The following is a 15988-nucleotide window of genomic DNA, read 5'->3' on the forward strand; positions in this document are numbered from 1 at the left end:
GATTTTTTTCATGAGTCATATGATCCTTAGTTTTATTTTTCGATTGCTCCTTCAGTGGCTGGACATGGAAGAGAGGTCTATGGAAATCCAGGATAAGTCGAGTCAGTTGTAGTTTGGTGGCAATCAAAATATTTGTAACAAAAGGAATTCAGTTTCCAATCTGAAGGAAAGAAATTGGAGGATTTTTTATTTTATTTTATTTTATGAAATTGTTCCATATATTTGCTTGAACTCCAGGGCAGAGTAAAGTTCTCTGACGATGTCCGGATGTGAATATCATGAAGACATGGGGAGAGTCGTTCCCGTGTCTTAGATTCACAAGGAGAAGTGGAATATCTCAGATTCTAATGAGATCAGATTACATGTACTAAAATCAATTGCATTAATGGGCTGTTTGATCCTTCTTTGAAATTTGTGGAGCTAATGAAGGAAATCTAGTTGCCGGCTTCATCATTCACTACTTGCACTCATGACTTCTTTTTGAGAGGCAGATTATGAGAGAAATATTTTCGTTGTTGGTGATAGTTCTACAATTCCTCAAGAGCTTGCGAAAATTATTTTCAATGGCGTAACATGTAACTACATTCCCGAGTAATTGGTTTTCAGTAAAGATAATGATTAGGAGAATTACATCGATATAAATTACCTGAATATCAACATTAGATTCATAAACTTTCGTAATTAGTATCACGGCGGCGTTTTACATTTCCCCACATTCAGCAATGACACATGCAAGTTTAGGACGGTTGTTAGGTCCAGTGGCCACATTCTCAATCTTTCTGACAACCAAAAGACCATCTCCAAGCACTCTCTACAAGAAATCAACATACATCATCATCATCCACAATGCCTTATTCAAACTATTTGGGATCGACAATTCTAAAAGGTGAAAATGGCTTTGAGGGGAAAAAAATAATTCATATATATTACTTCACATGAAAGTAAAATTAGACCAGAAGTAGAGCTTACCCCAAAAACTACATGCTTATTGTCAAGCCAATCACATTTCGAGCACGTAATAAAGAACTACAGGGAAAGAAAAATATAATCAGGATTTGATGAAGAATAAAGTTGTTTGGAGGAAACATCACTGATGCAAACAACTCATTTTACAAAAATATATTCGAAAAATCAAAGGTTAGATGTGCATGAACAGGAATGAATATGAGCTAAAACTTGTTTCTATTTTGTAAAGACTACCATTTCTCACTGATTTTGTCGCCGGCCCAAAAACACGCCAAAATCAAGTCTTGAATCATAATTTTTTATTTTTTATTTTTCTAGTCATAAATGAAATAATTGCACGTTCAAGAGGGGGTCCATTGGTGCAGATAACATAAAGTTAGTTTAACAGACTAGAGCTTCTTAAGAATGTGGGGGCTTTAGAATAAATCAGACCAAAAATCAGAATAGGTGAGTGCAACTTTAGCAAGGATATACACATCGTAAAATTAATAGACATTAAAAACTTAGAAGATATACCATTTGTGTTGTCTTGGTTATATTATCAGTAAGGTTTTAAAGATTAATTAGAATGTTTCCCAACAGAATTAGAACCGAATGGTTGAAGCGAAGATTAACTTCTGCATTAATATATGATCAATGCATTGAGTGTAGCCAAGATGAGAATATTGAAATGGATGAGAAGAAAGATATAATCAAGCATTCGAGAAAATTTAGTCGCCTCGGGTCATTTGGTCATGTGCAACCAAAATTTATCAGTGCCAGTTGGAAAGAACACACTGTATAGAATGTTCCAAATGAGGAGAATACCAAAAAAACTTGAATTGACATAAGACTTGACTTTATAGAATCGAATGGGGACCAGGATTCATTCATCAGGATCCTAACAAGGGTTTGACAAGTTAGCTAGGTTTGTGAGTGTTCATATTACCAACACCTGGGTTAAAAATCAGCCTTCACCCACTAATTTCTAACAACTAATCCAACTGCATATTAAAAAAATAAAAAAAGTTTTCATTTATGTCAATTGGGTTCTGTATCTGGCAGGATCCAATATAACTATCTTCAAAACAACAGAAATGTGGCATTACATAATGCTGGGCTCCCTACAGATTATATGTTAAAAAATGTTTCGAAACAGGTTTCAGAACGAAATTTGAGTTTTGAACAGAAGTAACAAAACTAGCTATAAAGTACTGATCATGCGTGATAATACCAGAGACCTGGAATCAAAACCCAACCTTCACACTTAAGCCTATCAAACTAATTGCACTTAACAAACATTCAAAAAGACAAAGGATGCATATACCATGCTGGGAAAGGAAAATGCATATTGACTGATTCTGGAAAAGACCATGTGACAGCTAATGAAATTGACCAGAAATAATTTTGAAATTTACCTGGCATCCATTAGTGTTTGGTCCGCTATTTGCCTGCAAAGGGGGGAAAAAACACAACATGCCTTTCAAATCTTGGAAATAGTTCCACTGGGCTGTAACTCAAACAAGCAACAATAGTTTACAATACACTAGTATGCATATATAGGGAAGCGTTTGGAGGCCCTAAAGAGAGCCAACCATTGTGCCAAACATTTTTCACTATATGGGCTAGAAGTTTTGGAATGAGCTGATATTTTGTGATGATCTCTATGGTGAGGGGATCATCCTAACAAACAACCAACCCATTCTGAAACTTCTAAGCCCAGTTTACAAGTTGAAGAATCGTGGACAGTCAATTATTTGTAAACCACTTTTAAAGGGGTTAGAAGTTTCAAAATGGGCTGTTTTTTTTTTTGTGAGGATGATCTCCTCACCATAGAGATCATCCTCACAAAAAATTAGCCCATTCCGAAACTTCTAGCCCATATATTGAAAAATGTTTGGTTTTCTTTAGGGCCTCCAAACGCTCCCCATATATACATATAAATAATGGGTGGCGTTCAAAGGCCCTAAAGAGTGCCAAACATTTTTTCAATGCCTAGATCATCCTCACCAAAAATCAGTCCATTCCAAAACTTCTAACCCCATCAAAAGTGATTTAAAAAAATCGGACGGTCCATGATTCTTCAACTTGTAAACTAGGGTTAGAAGTTTCGGAATGAGCTGATTTTTGGTGAGAGTGATTTCTTCACCATAAAAATCATCCTCACAAAAAATCAGCCCATTCCGAAACTTCTAACCCTTATTTTGAAAAATGTTTCTCTTTAGGGCCTCTGAAGAGAGAGAGAGAGATGAGATGGGTTATATGGACTAAAGGGCAATGCATCTCTATGGGTCACATGTTAGCGTGGCACCCAAATACACCATTGGGTGCCACATGTACATAGAGCATAAATTTTTATTAACTCTCAAAAAAATAGAATTGAAAAAAGAAATTTTTTCACCGTTGGATTTAAATTGTAAATCTAAGAGTTCAATGACCGTCCATTTTTAAACTCAAGATTCAACGCCAAAATATATTTCTTTTGGGAGGATTTTATTTTCAAGCCCAATCTAGACGACAAACAAGAGGTTGAGTTATCATTTGGACCAATGTGACAATTCACATGGCCCAAATGTGGACCTTGGTCCATGCTCTACATGGTCCCTTGGTCCGTGCAACCTTTTCCAATATTATTTATATGGGAAGCGTTCGGAGGCCCCAAAGAGAGCCAACCATTTTTCAAAATATGGGTTAGAAGTTTCGGAACGGGCTGATTTCTTGTGAGGATGAACTCTATGGTGAGGAAATCATCCTAACAAAAGTCAGCCCATTCTATAACTTCTAACCCATATTTTGAAAAAATGTTTAGCTCTCTTTAGGGCCTCCGAATGCTCCCCTATATATATATATATATATATATATATATATATATATATATATAGGGTCCCGTTCGGCACCCTAAGTTTTACCACACACTTTAACAAACGCGTTTTGTCTTACATGGGTTAGAAGTTTCGGAATGAGCTGATTTTTGGTGAGGATGATCTCTATGGTGAGGAGATCATCCTCACCAAAAATCAGCTCATTCCAAAACTTCTAACCCCATCAAAATTGATTTACAAAAAATGGACGGTCCACGATTTTTCAACGTGTAAACATGGGGTTAAACATTTCGGAATGGGCTGATTTTTGGGGAGGATGATCTTCTAATCATAGAGATCATCCTCACCAAAAATCAGCTCATTCCAAAACTTCTAACCCATGTAGGACAAAAAACGTTTGTTAAAGTGTGTGGTAAAACTTAGGGTGCTGAACATTTCCCATATATATATATATATATATAGATATATATATATTATTATTATATTGAATGAACGAGTGATAACATGTTTCCACCCATCATTATATATTTTATGATGCTAAAAAAATTGAATCAACTTATCTTTTGAGCAAAACAATACACTACTGTAGAAATTAAAAAACCATAACATCAAGACATCCGAAGTCTATATTAAACAACATTTATAAACCAAATCACAAACAACCACAAGGCCACAAAAATTAACCATAGGCGTACGAAAAAAAAAAGTTACTTTCATTCTTTTCCGGAAAATTGTGTTTAAAATGTAAAAAAAAACGTGTTTAAAATGTTAAAAAACACAGTTTTACGAAAAATCATATCTTTTCATTATTTTAATCGTTGGAGTCACAAAACATGATTTAAACGATACTTAAAAAAAGTAGTTTTTTGTAACTATGCACTATGCACTAGAGTGCAACCAAGAAAAGGAATGACCCACCAGCAATTCAATAGCACTATAGTGAGATCTTCATTCTTATTTTGACACGAGCAGAGAAAGAAGAAACCATCAAATAATGGCATTTGTAATGAAAACCTGTGCTTCCATATCATCTTCAAGAAACTTGTGGTGAGATGCAAACCACAATTTAGAATTTTCTTAATTTCCAAAAATTTATCTTGAATTTACAAATAAGACTTTTAGCATAAAAATTCCATAGGTTTATGGCAACGGTAAAAAAGGGTCACTTTTTTTTTAATACTCAATGGGAGATTTTGTTACAGTAACTCGTGTTTTTCAACAGAAATGCCCTCACCTATAATTTCTCTAATAAATCCTTGAAAAATAATTTTTAAAGTGCAACTCACTCCCTTCCAACATTTTATACCATCGAAAGAGAGAAAGATCCATTCTCTCATCCAAAACCTAAGCCATTGGAGTTCACCAAAGAAGCTCTAGATTTGAAGAACAATGGTCAACCTTGTAGATCAACGCATTATCATGTTCAATTCACGATTTATTGAAGGCGCACCTCAAGGCGTAAGCCTCACATGCCTCTAAAAACACTGAGAAATACAACATACATGTTGTACAATTACATGATAAACAAAAAGAAAGAGAAATAGTGACTAGTATCTCCTATTAAAATAAATGGAAAAAAGCAAACACTAGAGATAAAAGAACAGTTCTGGCATAAAACTGATTGAGGTTAATTCGAGGGGCAACCCATACCATTGACAATAAGCCAGGGCCAGTATGTTTTGCAATGAAATTTTCATCTTCGAGATTGCTTCCATAGATGGATACACACCCACTACCGTCACCCTGAAAAACAATTATCACTAATGTTAAATGGCAGGAAATGAAATCTTCACATGGTAAGAAGAGTTCGTAGAAGTAACCATGATACTGCTATGACAAGCATAATTTTCTACGAAGTTAATAAATGATATCTATCAAATATTAGAAGAATTTATCTATCAAAAAATATATATTAGAAGAATTTCAAATGATCAAAAGTTGGCATTGCATCTGTGGATGGAGAAACTGTTGTTTCGAGTAGGTTTCAATTGGCCCTTACCAAAAAAGAACCATTTAATAGGTAAGGTCCTTAAGCTAAACTTTGGTGGTGGAATGACGAGCAACCCACCCTCTTCAAGAATTGCCCCCTATGCAGGGATAACAATGGTGAGGTAAGAACATTCATATTGGTTACACAGCAAATAAAAGGCTGGCCTATATTAGGCCAAGTTCATCAACTTTGACAGTCACAAAACCTTCCTTTGACATGAGGTCATTTATTGCAAAGGTGGTGTTCTTAACGGATGGAGAGTGATGTGTTTATCCTACGGATATTAGCAGATGGTGGTAGGTGAGGTTTACCCATGTGTCCATAGGAAGGAAAACAATATTGCAGATTCCTTATCCAAGGAAGAGGCTTGATTATGAGCTTATTTGTCCATTGCATACTCACCTAAAGAGTTTCCTTAAAATAAAAAAAAATTGCTTCCAACATTTTATACTATTTTATCTTGGTCTATAAATTATCAAAACTATTTAAGAAAAATATTACAACATTTGTAGCTAATCAAATTACTTCTACACATAGATTGGTTTTTTTTCTTCAACAATGATTTATATTGGAAATAATATAGTTAGTTTAATCCTAATTGTTTAATTATAGATTTTATTTTCATATTTCTTATTGTAAGGGCTTTTTAGTCTTTTTTACTTTTTGATTATTATAAATTCCTGCTAAGTTCTCTAATTGAGACTTGACGATTTCTATTCCCTTATTCTTCTTAGTATCAGAGCCTCTAGAGGACGTCCCCCTTTGGGTTCCCCTCTTCAGGTTGTTTGGATCTTGAAGTCCCTTCTCACCTCTTCTCCTCTTCTCTTCTCCTTTCTTCCCTCATCAATCTTCTAGTTCTTGAGATCTACTAACCTAGCAGCCTCGTCATTAGAAGATCTTTTTTTCTTTTTTTTCTCTCTTGATCGTATGTTGCGTTAGGGATTTTTCTTTAGTTATCACATGCTGAGATAGGGTTTCTGCACTGTGATTCTACCCTACGTTAGAGTTAGTTTCTTCACTAAGGTTGTTGGTGTACTATTGGGTACCCTACGATAAACTGGACTGTTGTTTTCTGCCCTTGTGACAACAATAAAGTGGTTTCTGCGTGTTGTAGCAAGACTGTTGGCCATCTTTCTGCAATTCTGGGTATTGCGGTAAGACTGTTGACCCCTTTTCTCCCCTGCGACAGCAATAGGATCACTCCTGAGTGTTGCAGCAAGGCTGTTAGCCTCTTTCTTGCCCTACAACAGCACTAGGAACATTTGCAGCAAAGGTTTTTTGGTCTTTTTCTACACTTCTAGGTACTGCGGCAAGGTTGTTTGCCCTTTTTCTGTCCTACAAAAGCAATAGGAACAATTTGGGTAAGTTGTTAGGCTGATTTCTACCCTGCGACAGCAACAGGGGGTGTTGTTGTAAGCTGAGCAAAAGGTTGAGGTTCTTTTTTGGCTGTTTTCAAGGAATAGAAAACTGCTCTATCTTCTCATGATTTATTCCATATTGGGTTAAAATTCCAAAAGATCTCCCTTCAAGCCAAAGTTATTAATTTCTGCGATGACATTGAATCAAGAGATCAAGGATTCCAACACTGTACTTAGGGCTTAATTCCTTAGACAACATATTATTACTGCTTTTTTCGATGATTGGAACTTTCAGTCATAGTCTCGATCTATACGACTTTATCTAGGTAGTAGAAGGAAATCTAGATGGCTCTCTGACACCGTTACTAAGCCACCCCTTACTAATCCCAAATTTGAATCATGAGAGATCGACAATTGCACTATCCTTGGATGCCTATTCAACTCCATGGAGCAGCGCATCTATACCATGTTCATGTATCATGAGACTATCTCTTCTTTGTGATCAACACTTACTCAGACATATGCACATGCTAGGAATGACTCGAGGATTTATGAACTCTATTGAGACATTGCCCAAGCTACCCAAGAGACTCAGAGTGTAATTGATTACTTTAGATTTTTTCAGTCACGTTAGGAGGAACTATCTCATTATGAGTCTATGACTGAATTGTCTTCAGAAACAACCAATTATGTGGTTAAAATGATTGCTCGACGTCAGACCTACCAATTTCTTATGGGTCTACGTCCTGAGTTTGAGGCACTTCGGACACAGATCCTCAACACCACCCCTTACCTTCTCTATTTGAGATATCAAACGCGTCCCGAGTCGCACCTTAGAGGGACAAGTGTCTCTTCATCTCCTTCAACCTGATAGCATACTTTTCCTCATTACACCTTAAGTATTTGGGTGCACATGCTTTGTTCAGGACAAAACTCCTAATCGTACAAAATTGGATGATAAAGCTATTCGATGCGTTTTCTTAGGTTACTCCTCTATGTTAAAAAAGTATCGGTGCTATGATCCAGTTTCTCATCGTGTCATACGCTCCCTTTATGTTACTTTCTTTGAAATGTCTCATACTTTAGTGCCACTCATACTTTAGTGCCACATTTACTTTGTAGGAATCTTCTACTTTGCAGAATCCGTCTCCTATAGTATTGCCTTCTCCAGTTTTTTCTTCATCTTTGCCAACGCTTAAAGTCTACACTCGTCGACCTCGCTCTCTTCTACCTTTGCCAACCTCCTCCTTGGATTCAAGTATATCTTCTCCTACCTCTACACATATACCTGTCCTTATCCCTTCTATTTCTGACTCTCACTTGCTTATTGCCATTCGCAAAGGTAAGCGGGGGCATGTGACTAATCATTCAATTACCCAGTTTATTTCTTATCAGGATCTTTCTTCCTCTTATCAGGCCTACATAAGTCTATATCAGAGGCTTTGCAAGACCCTCGGTAGACTAGAACTATGACTACTAAGATGGAGGCTTTGTAGAAAAATAATATCTAAGAGCTTAACACCCTTCCATCTGGGGAGAGGACCATTGGTTGCAAATGGGTCTTTACAATCGAATATCTCGCCGATAGGACTATTGATCGATATAAGACATGCCTCGTTGCTAAAGGGTTTACACAAACTCCTGAAAAAGATTTTGGTGCCACGTTTGTTCTCGTTGCCTAACTTTCCACAGTTCGACTTCTTATTTCTTTAGCTACATGTCACTCTTTGCGACTTCACCTACTCGATGTGAAGAACGCATTTCTGAATGGTGATTCGACTAAAGTTATTTATATGGACCCCCTCCAAAGTTTCGTCTTCAAGGAGAGTATTCTGGGAAGGTATGCCGCCTTCTTAAATCTCTGTATAGCTTAAAACAGTTCCTGCGAGCCGGGTTTCAGCATTTTTCTGAGGTTATTTTATTGATGGAATTTTCTAGACACCACTCAAATCATATTTGCTTTATTCGTCGAGGAGTGGATGGTTGTACCATTGTCTTAGTTTATGTGGATTATATTATTATGACTGGTGATGATGCACAATGAATTGACAGAGTTAAGATACTATTGAGTAGTGCTTTTGAGATTAAAGAATTGGGTCCACTCAAGTACTTTTTGGGGATAGAAGTAACCCACTCTCACCGTTATATTTCGTTATCTCAGCGTAAATACACATTAGATCTTCTTCATGACACTGAGATACTTGGTTGTCGTCCTGCTTCATCCCCTATCAATTAGAATCACCACCTTCAGGCTGACTTTAGGATCTTTTATCGGATTTTTCTTCTTATCAAAAACTTGTAAGTCATATGATTTATTTAACTAACACTAAATCGGACTTGTCCTTTGCGGTTAGTGTAGTCAATCAGTTCATGCATACTCTGCGTACTTCTCATCATGATGCCTTTTATCATATTCTTCGCTACTTAAAATCGTGTCCTGGTCTTGGGCTTTCTACTCTTCCACTGCTCAACCGCATTTGTCTTGTTTTACAGATGCTGATTATGCTGGTTCTCTTATAGATAAGAGATCTACCTCTGGTTTCTGTATTTTTTGAAGTAATAATCTTATCTATTGGAAAAGTAAGAAACAGAATGTGGTTTCTTGTTTTTCTGCTGAAACTGAATATCGTGTTATGGTCCTTGGCACGTGAACTAATTTAGCTTCAATCTTTGTTAACGGAGTTGGAATTTCCTATTTCCAGTTCTTCTAATTTGTTTTGTGACAACAAGTCTGCTATAATGCTTCCTTCTGACTCAATCCTTCACGAAAGAAATAACCATATTGAGGTTGATGTTCACTTTCTCAGGGAAAAAGTTCAATCTGGTGATCTTCAGACAATCTTCGTCTCTTCTTCAGGTCAGCTTGTCGACATGCTTACGAAATCTGTCGACCCTTCTATCATGAATTTTCACCTTGTCAAACTGGGTTTAATTGATATATCTGCCCCAGCTTGAGAGGAGTATTGGAAATAATATAATTATTTTAGTCCTAATTGTTTAGCTATAAATTTTATTTTCATATTTCTCATTATAAGCGCTTTTTAGTCTTTTTGACTCTTTGATTATTATAAATTCCTACCAAGTTCTCTAACTGAGACTTGACGATTTCTATTCCATTATTCTTCTATTTATAAGACAAAGTTAACTCCCCAAGCACTTGCATACACAACCATTTGTTTGCACCCATTCTGATATATAGTTTGATGCCATTAGTTACGGCCTATGTTAACTTAAAATATAGACACATGAGTCTATGTCACACGCATCCAGTGCTAGGCATGCCAAACCAGGTAAGTTGATACATCCATACATTTGATTTAATATGTCGATATATTTTCAAATTGATTGATCTTTGTAAATATTAAAAATCTAAAAAAATTTAATTTAAATAAATTAACCAGTTTATTAATTATACGATGGCAAGATATTCAATAAACTAAGATTTTCCCAATGATAATGCCACCATGTGTTAAACAAAGGTGCCCCTCAGCATTATTCTCAAGAAAATAGAGTGTCCTTGACAAACACGTTACAAGTAGTCACCACCAAACAAAATAATGAACAATCTTAACTTCAGAAAATGAAAAATCAGAAGAGCAGAATGATTTTGATGCAAATGAATCTAGATGATTAAACTACAACTGCACTTAAAATAAATGGACAGCTATTGACCTTTATAAAATCACCAGCCTGAATCATGAAATCCTTAATCACCCTATGGAACTGACAGCCTTTGTACCCAACTGGTATTCCTGCTTTTCTGCAAATTAACTCAGACAAAAGAAAGAGATTATTACCAAACATAAATATCTTTACCTATACAAACAATGACATGGACAAGTGTTGGTGTTCAACATAGATACAAGTTATCTGACACAACATCTTTCAGATCTTAGGATACAAACATGTACCTATGCATGTATATAGCATTATACTTTAGCTCTATATGAATGAATAAGAAGGTTTTTCAAAATACAATAAGGGAAATTATGGGAAGTAAAAGAAAGCATTTCCATACACCATGGATTGGTTTACAAAAGGGAGACTATCCAACAACTACAGGTGTGTTTAACAACTACATGAAGTCAAAATAATGGCGGACCACAAGCATGAAGAATTAGATTCCTAGAGACCTCAAGAATCAAACACGTACCTATGAATGTCTATGGCATTATTCAAAATATAATAAGGGAAATTATGGGAAGTAAAAGAAAGCATTTCGATACACCATGGATTGGATTATAAGAGGGGAGACTATCAAACAACCATAGGTATTTTTAACAATTATAGGAAGTCCAAATGATGGGGACCACGGGCATGAAGAATTAGATTCCTTTTAGGAGTTTATTTTTTGTTTTTATTAGAGAGTTTTGATGTTTTTTGGGCTTTTGGGTGAGCTACTTTATTTTTTCTCATTAATAAGTTGTGGGTGCAAGGTAGATATTTTTTTTTAATTGATAAGTGGGCCAGCCACTTAATATTGAGGCCCAAAATTGGAGTTCGGCAGCCACTTTCATTTAGTTCTTTTAGTTGTAGTTACTTGTTTTCAAAGTAATTAGGGTTTTAGAATGTTAGAAAAATAGAAAATCAAATTTTAGAAGGTTTCTTTTTCCTTTTTTTTTTTACTATTTTAACATTGCAATAAGATCTCTTCAGAGATGAATGTGAAAAAGATTTTTTTTTACAGGTTTTCTCTCATGAGAGTCCTCTAATAGTGTGAGGGCATTGAAATCCTTGGTCAGATGTCAAGACCAATCTATCCTCCTTTCCTCCATCTCATCTTTATAAGTTTGTTCTTGTACTTAAGGGGGGTCACCTCGTCCTCCTATTTCTGGAATAAAATTATACTTATCAGAAAATAAAATAAAACAACCAAATTCTTTCACTTTCCTACTTCCTTTGTATGTCCGAAAATGCCCTTTCAAGTGGTTTTTCCATCAGTTTGCACATTTAGAAAAAAATCATAACAATTGACAAAGACATTTTGTGTTTTATCTGTGATGAAACTTTTAAGTTAGGTATGGTAATGTGACAATTATTATAAATATTTTGATATGGAAAATCATATTTTGAGATTGACAACAATAGTTATTTTCTGAGTAAATTAGAAAGTCTTTTTCTTTCTACTCATCTAAATTCTCACCCGATTGTACATGGACAAATCTCGGAAGACTGTGTCATGAGTAAAGTTAAGGGGGGGGAGGGGGGGAGGGGTGAGGCGAATTTAATTATCTCTTGATCCATTGCAATGACACCACTTAGATATGATCTCATTGCTTCTCTATTTTCCATATGTATTGGGTCTTCACCAATTCGGTGTGCCCTAAAGTCAATTCGTGGCCCTGCTATGCTTTTCGTACTAGACGAAGGATATGATGGAGAATGCTCCCTCTTGCAATATGTTTGAGTGTTTGGAAAGAGAGCACCAACATGTAGGTGCAAAATAAGTAATCCCGTCATTTTAGTGCTCACAAGTCACAACTTTATTAATATGATAGTAGCAATCTAGAATGCTTATGAAATGAAAATTTCATCTAATCAAAAGTAGTTGAGTTATTGACAATGCAGATAAGGGAATTGACCTACCTGTATTCACCAGTACAGAACTGCCTGCCAAACCAAAAAAAAAAGGTCAAGTTTTAAGAAGTGAAGCTTTGGCAATTCTATGAAGCAAATTATTTAAACACAGAGTCAAAAAGAATTGCATGCAGTAATCAAAAGAATAGCAACTTATCAACAAAATTGTTATGAGAATAGTAGAAGACATCACTAACAAATTAGGTAAGCTTCACTAGGTACATAAAGGAAACACATATCGAGAATAATGGAGTTTATGGTTTTTTTTATTTTATCTTGTCTACGTATTTTATTTTATTTTTTTGAATGTGGGGGAGGGGGGGGGGGTGTATTTCATATTTAGATGGGATCTTATTATTGGGTTTTAGCTTTTCAGTGCTTTTCACAACTCTATTATATATTTCGTTGTAAGGTAATCTCGACCTCCTAGGTATTCCATAAGAGTTATTCCAAACTGACTATGCTAATGTGGCAATGTCCTCAAAACCGTAGATTTTTTTGCTCAAGATACAAGGAAACACATTACATCACACATTCAGAATAATTCTATTATTGTGCTTGAAGAAGCTGCTGGATATACAGCCAGTGTCACCAAAGCACTTTGACATAGTTGAGAAAATTGGCTAAAACTAAGATCCTGATCTGCCATTCATATAAGTGAGGAAAAGGCTATCCATTAACAAAAGCTCGATTGCACCTAGAGCACATCTAAGATGATGGATCATGCAAAAAAACTATTAGTCACAGGATGGGACAAAAGCACCCATGCAGAACCAGCATGTGCATAAGTACATGGAAGAACAAGGTATACAAAAGGCCATGAAACAAAGAATCCCTATCATTTGGTGAAGCTTTACTTATTATGTTATCACAGTCATAAGCTATCACTTATACGAGTGAATAATTTTTTTTAGCAAAGATGAGAACACTTGGGAGATTGTTACTAGCATTAAAACTTTAATGCTAAAGTGCTCCTCTTTACATATTTTAGGGTGATTTAGACATGCCCCCTACGTTTTGCTGAATATTAGAAATACCCTGCTTTTTTAAACTGATGACGTGCATCCCTTGACCTCGATCTTCTAAATAGACTAAAGGGGAAAAGACTCATATGCCCTCTTCTTCAACCTTTAGACAAAAACTCCTAGTTTTCTTCTCAAAATAAGTCATCCTCAAGTTCTCCAATCTCCATGGTATATCTACTCAATTTATCTTCAATTCATCATTTTCAACCTAGAACTAGCCCTTTACATAAAACCCTAGATTTTTCTATCCAAAATCCCATCATGTTCAATTTCTTCGAAAATCTTATATATTTTTTTACTTCCCAAAACCAGTCATCTTCAAGCTCTTCAACCTCTAGGGTAACTTTAATCTATTCAATCTTATTTGCATCCCTCATTTTCTAACTTGCGTCATTTGTAGAAGATCTGGATTTTTCTACACAAAATTTTATCATTTTATACCTTTTCAAAAATTGTATTTTGCCTTGCGGTTGAAGACTTGAAGTAGATAAAAATCTTAAGACGGTTGATGAGGGTTAAAATTTTTATCCAAAGAGGTTAAAGATGAGGGCATTTGAGTCTTTTCCCATTAGTCTATGTAGAAGACAGAGGTCAATGGATGCATGTCGTTAGTTTCAAAACATGGGAGGGTATCTCTAATATTCAGCAAAATGTAGGTGGGCATGTCTAAATCATCCCATATTCTATGGGTTTTTTCTTTTTTCGTCTTTGAATTGTTTTTTTTTTTCCAAGGGGGAAAACCATTCCATCTTTAGATGGGATCATCTTATCAATGGAGGATTTTAGTTTTTTAGTGCTTTTTGCAGCTCTCTTCTGTATATATTCGTGGCTAGTTTACATTCAAGCTACTTAATTAATTATTTTTAGCTTTTCACTGCTTTGCCTCTCTCTTTTGCATTTCCTAGGTAGGTAATCTTGACCTCCACGTCAGCCAAGTTATTGGCCAAGTGAAGATTCTCTAGTTAGAAAATCAATATTCATAATTGAATCAAATTTACATTCCAGCAAATTAATCAATTCTACACTTTCCCAAAAAATGGTGTTGAAAAACCGACTAACATATACTAAGAAAAGATGAAACAATAAGTTAAGGAAGAATGGCATCACAAGTAACTTGATTCTATTATATAAAATCGCACCATTTTAAAATGTGCATGGTCCCCAAAACTTACAATAGCAAAAAATAATTATAAAAATTAGGTTTTTTTTTCATTTTCTTCCAAAGAAAAAAAAAAACAGATTTATTGCAAATGATGAAAATCAGCCCAAGTGTACAGGAAAGCAAGATTTTTAAAATCAAAAAACAAATTAATGGTTCAGAAATGCAAGATTTTTTACCAATTACGATAATCAAATAAGTCCATAAAAATGCAAATATTTACAACAATAATTGTGAAATACTACTACAAGTTACTATTTTGCTTCGAGTTTCGGTAATAAATCATGGAGAGATTGTCGAACTAGAACAGATTAATTGGGGTTTTCATCGATCATTGAGTTAGGGTTTCGAAGGTAGAATGGTGAGAGTCAAACCTGAAATTTTCAGCGGTTTTGGGAGTGATATCGGCGAAGAGTTCCATCTTGATTCTTCCAGCAGGGATGGTCCCGATCGTTACGTCAAAGAAAACGATTGGGTTTTTAGGGTTTGGGGGTCTCTGGTGCCACTCCACTGCTGCATTTCCTCCACCAGACGCCATGAAAATGGAGAGAGAGAGACTCCAAAAACCTTTAACAGTGTTTAATTCTACTGATTTCCTCCCCACTATGACCTACGCCCCCCATCACAGAACCGTAGATCATTTTCCTAGGGATATGAAAAACCATAAATCTTTTTCTTATGTATCCCGAGGCAAATGATATACAGTTCTATGATGAGTGCGTACGGCAGAGGACGGCGGCATTTTATCTCGTCTCGGCCCCCATGGATACCGAATTGACTCGTTGGTGTCACCGTGTCATATAATATTCAATGATTTAACTCGGTTATTGTTACAAAACCTTATTTTATAAAAAAATTTATGAGGGCTGCTATTGGCACCACAACTTTTACTTATTACACTCCAATTTAAATAAATAAATAAATTTAAATAAAAATAGGGTGAATCTCCATGTAATGAATATGACAAAATTCTAAGTCCAGTAGATTGTTCATTTCAATTCCCAAAACATGTTTTTCCATTGTATTCGTCACTTTTATAATCAACAAATTCGGTAATAAAACATCAACGATTTTGCCATATCAACAATCTCACTGATAATTTATCAACGAAT

General features: G+C 35.4%; 1 protein-coding gene across 3 annotated transcripts; it reads right to left on the reverse strand.

The window, feature by feature from the left end:
- Positions 1 to 545: 545 nt before the first annotated feature.
- Positions 546 to 15476, reverse strand: LOC147384291 (Cyclophilin-like peptidyl-prolyl cis-trans isomerase family protein). Of its 3 annotated transcripts, XM_086425879.1 has the most exons (7): positions 15251 to 15462; positions 12702 to 12725; positions 10788 to 10875; positions 5418 to 5510; positions 2364 to 2396; positions 970 to 1026; positions 546 to 811 (listed from the first exon to the last, which is right to left on the reverse strand). In XM_086425879.1, exons 1-7 carry the CDS (start codon positions 15412 to 15414, stop codon positions 701 to 703), a joined length of 570 nt encoding a protein of 189 aa, XP_086282005.1. In that variant the 5' UTR covers positions 15415 to 15462; the 3' UTR covers positions 546 to 700. The 3 variants fall into 3 exon arrangements, with proteins under 3 accessions (XP_086282005.1, XP_086282007.1, XP_086282008.1); XM_086425881.1 differs by lacking the exon at positions 12702 to 12725 and having other exon boundaries at positions 15251 to 15476; XM_086425882.1 differs by lacking the exon at positions 2364 to 2396 and having other exon boundaries at positions 15251 to 15463.
- Positions 15477 to 15988: the final 512 nt, after the last annotated feature.

The sequence above is a fragment of the Akebia trifoliata genome, chromosome 15, assembly GCF_017979445.1.
Source record: "Akebia trifoliata isolate Shusen 1 chromosome 15, ASM1797944v1, whole genome shotgun sequence".
Taxonomy (NCBI): domain Eukaryota; kingdom Viridiplantae; phylum Streptophyta; class Magnoliopsida; order Ranunculales; family Lardizabalaceae; genus Akebia; species Akebia trifoliata.

Excerpts from the sequence above, each read along its gene's own strand:
- LOC147384291 (XM_086425879.1), bottom strand. The coding sequence starts at position 15,414 with ATGGCGTCTGGTGGAGGAAATGCAGCAGTGGAGTGGCACCAGAGACCC. Across the intron at positions 10,876-12,701 it reads TTCTGTACTGGTGAATACAG|AAAAGCAGGAATACCAGTTG; the intron begins GTAGGTCAATTC and ends GTTAATTTGCAG. Across the intron at positions 812-969 it reads ATAAGCATGTAGTTTTTGGG|AGAGTGCTTGGAGATGGTCT; the intron begins GTAAGCTCTACT and ends GATTTCTTGTAG.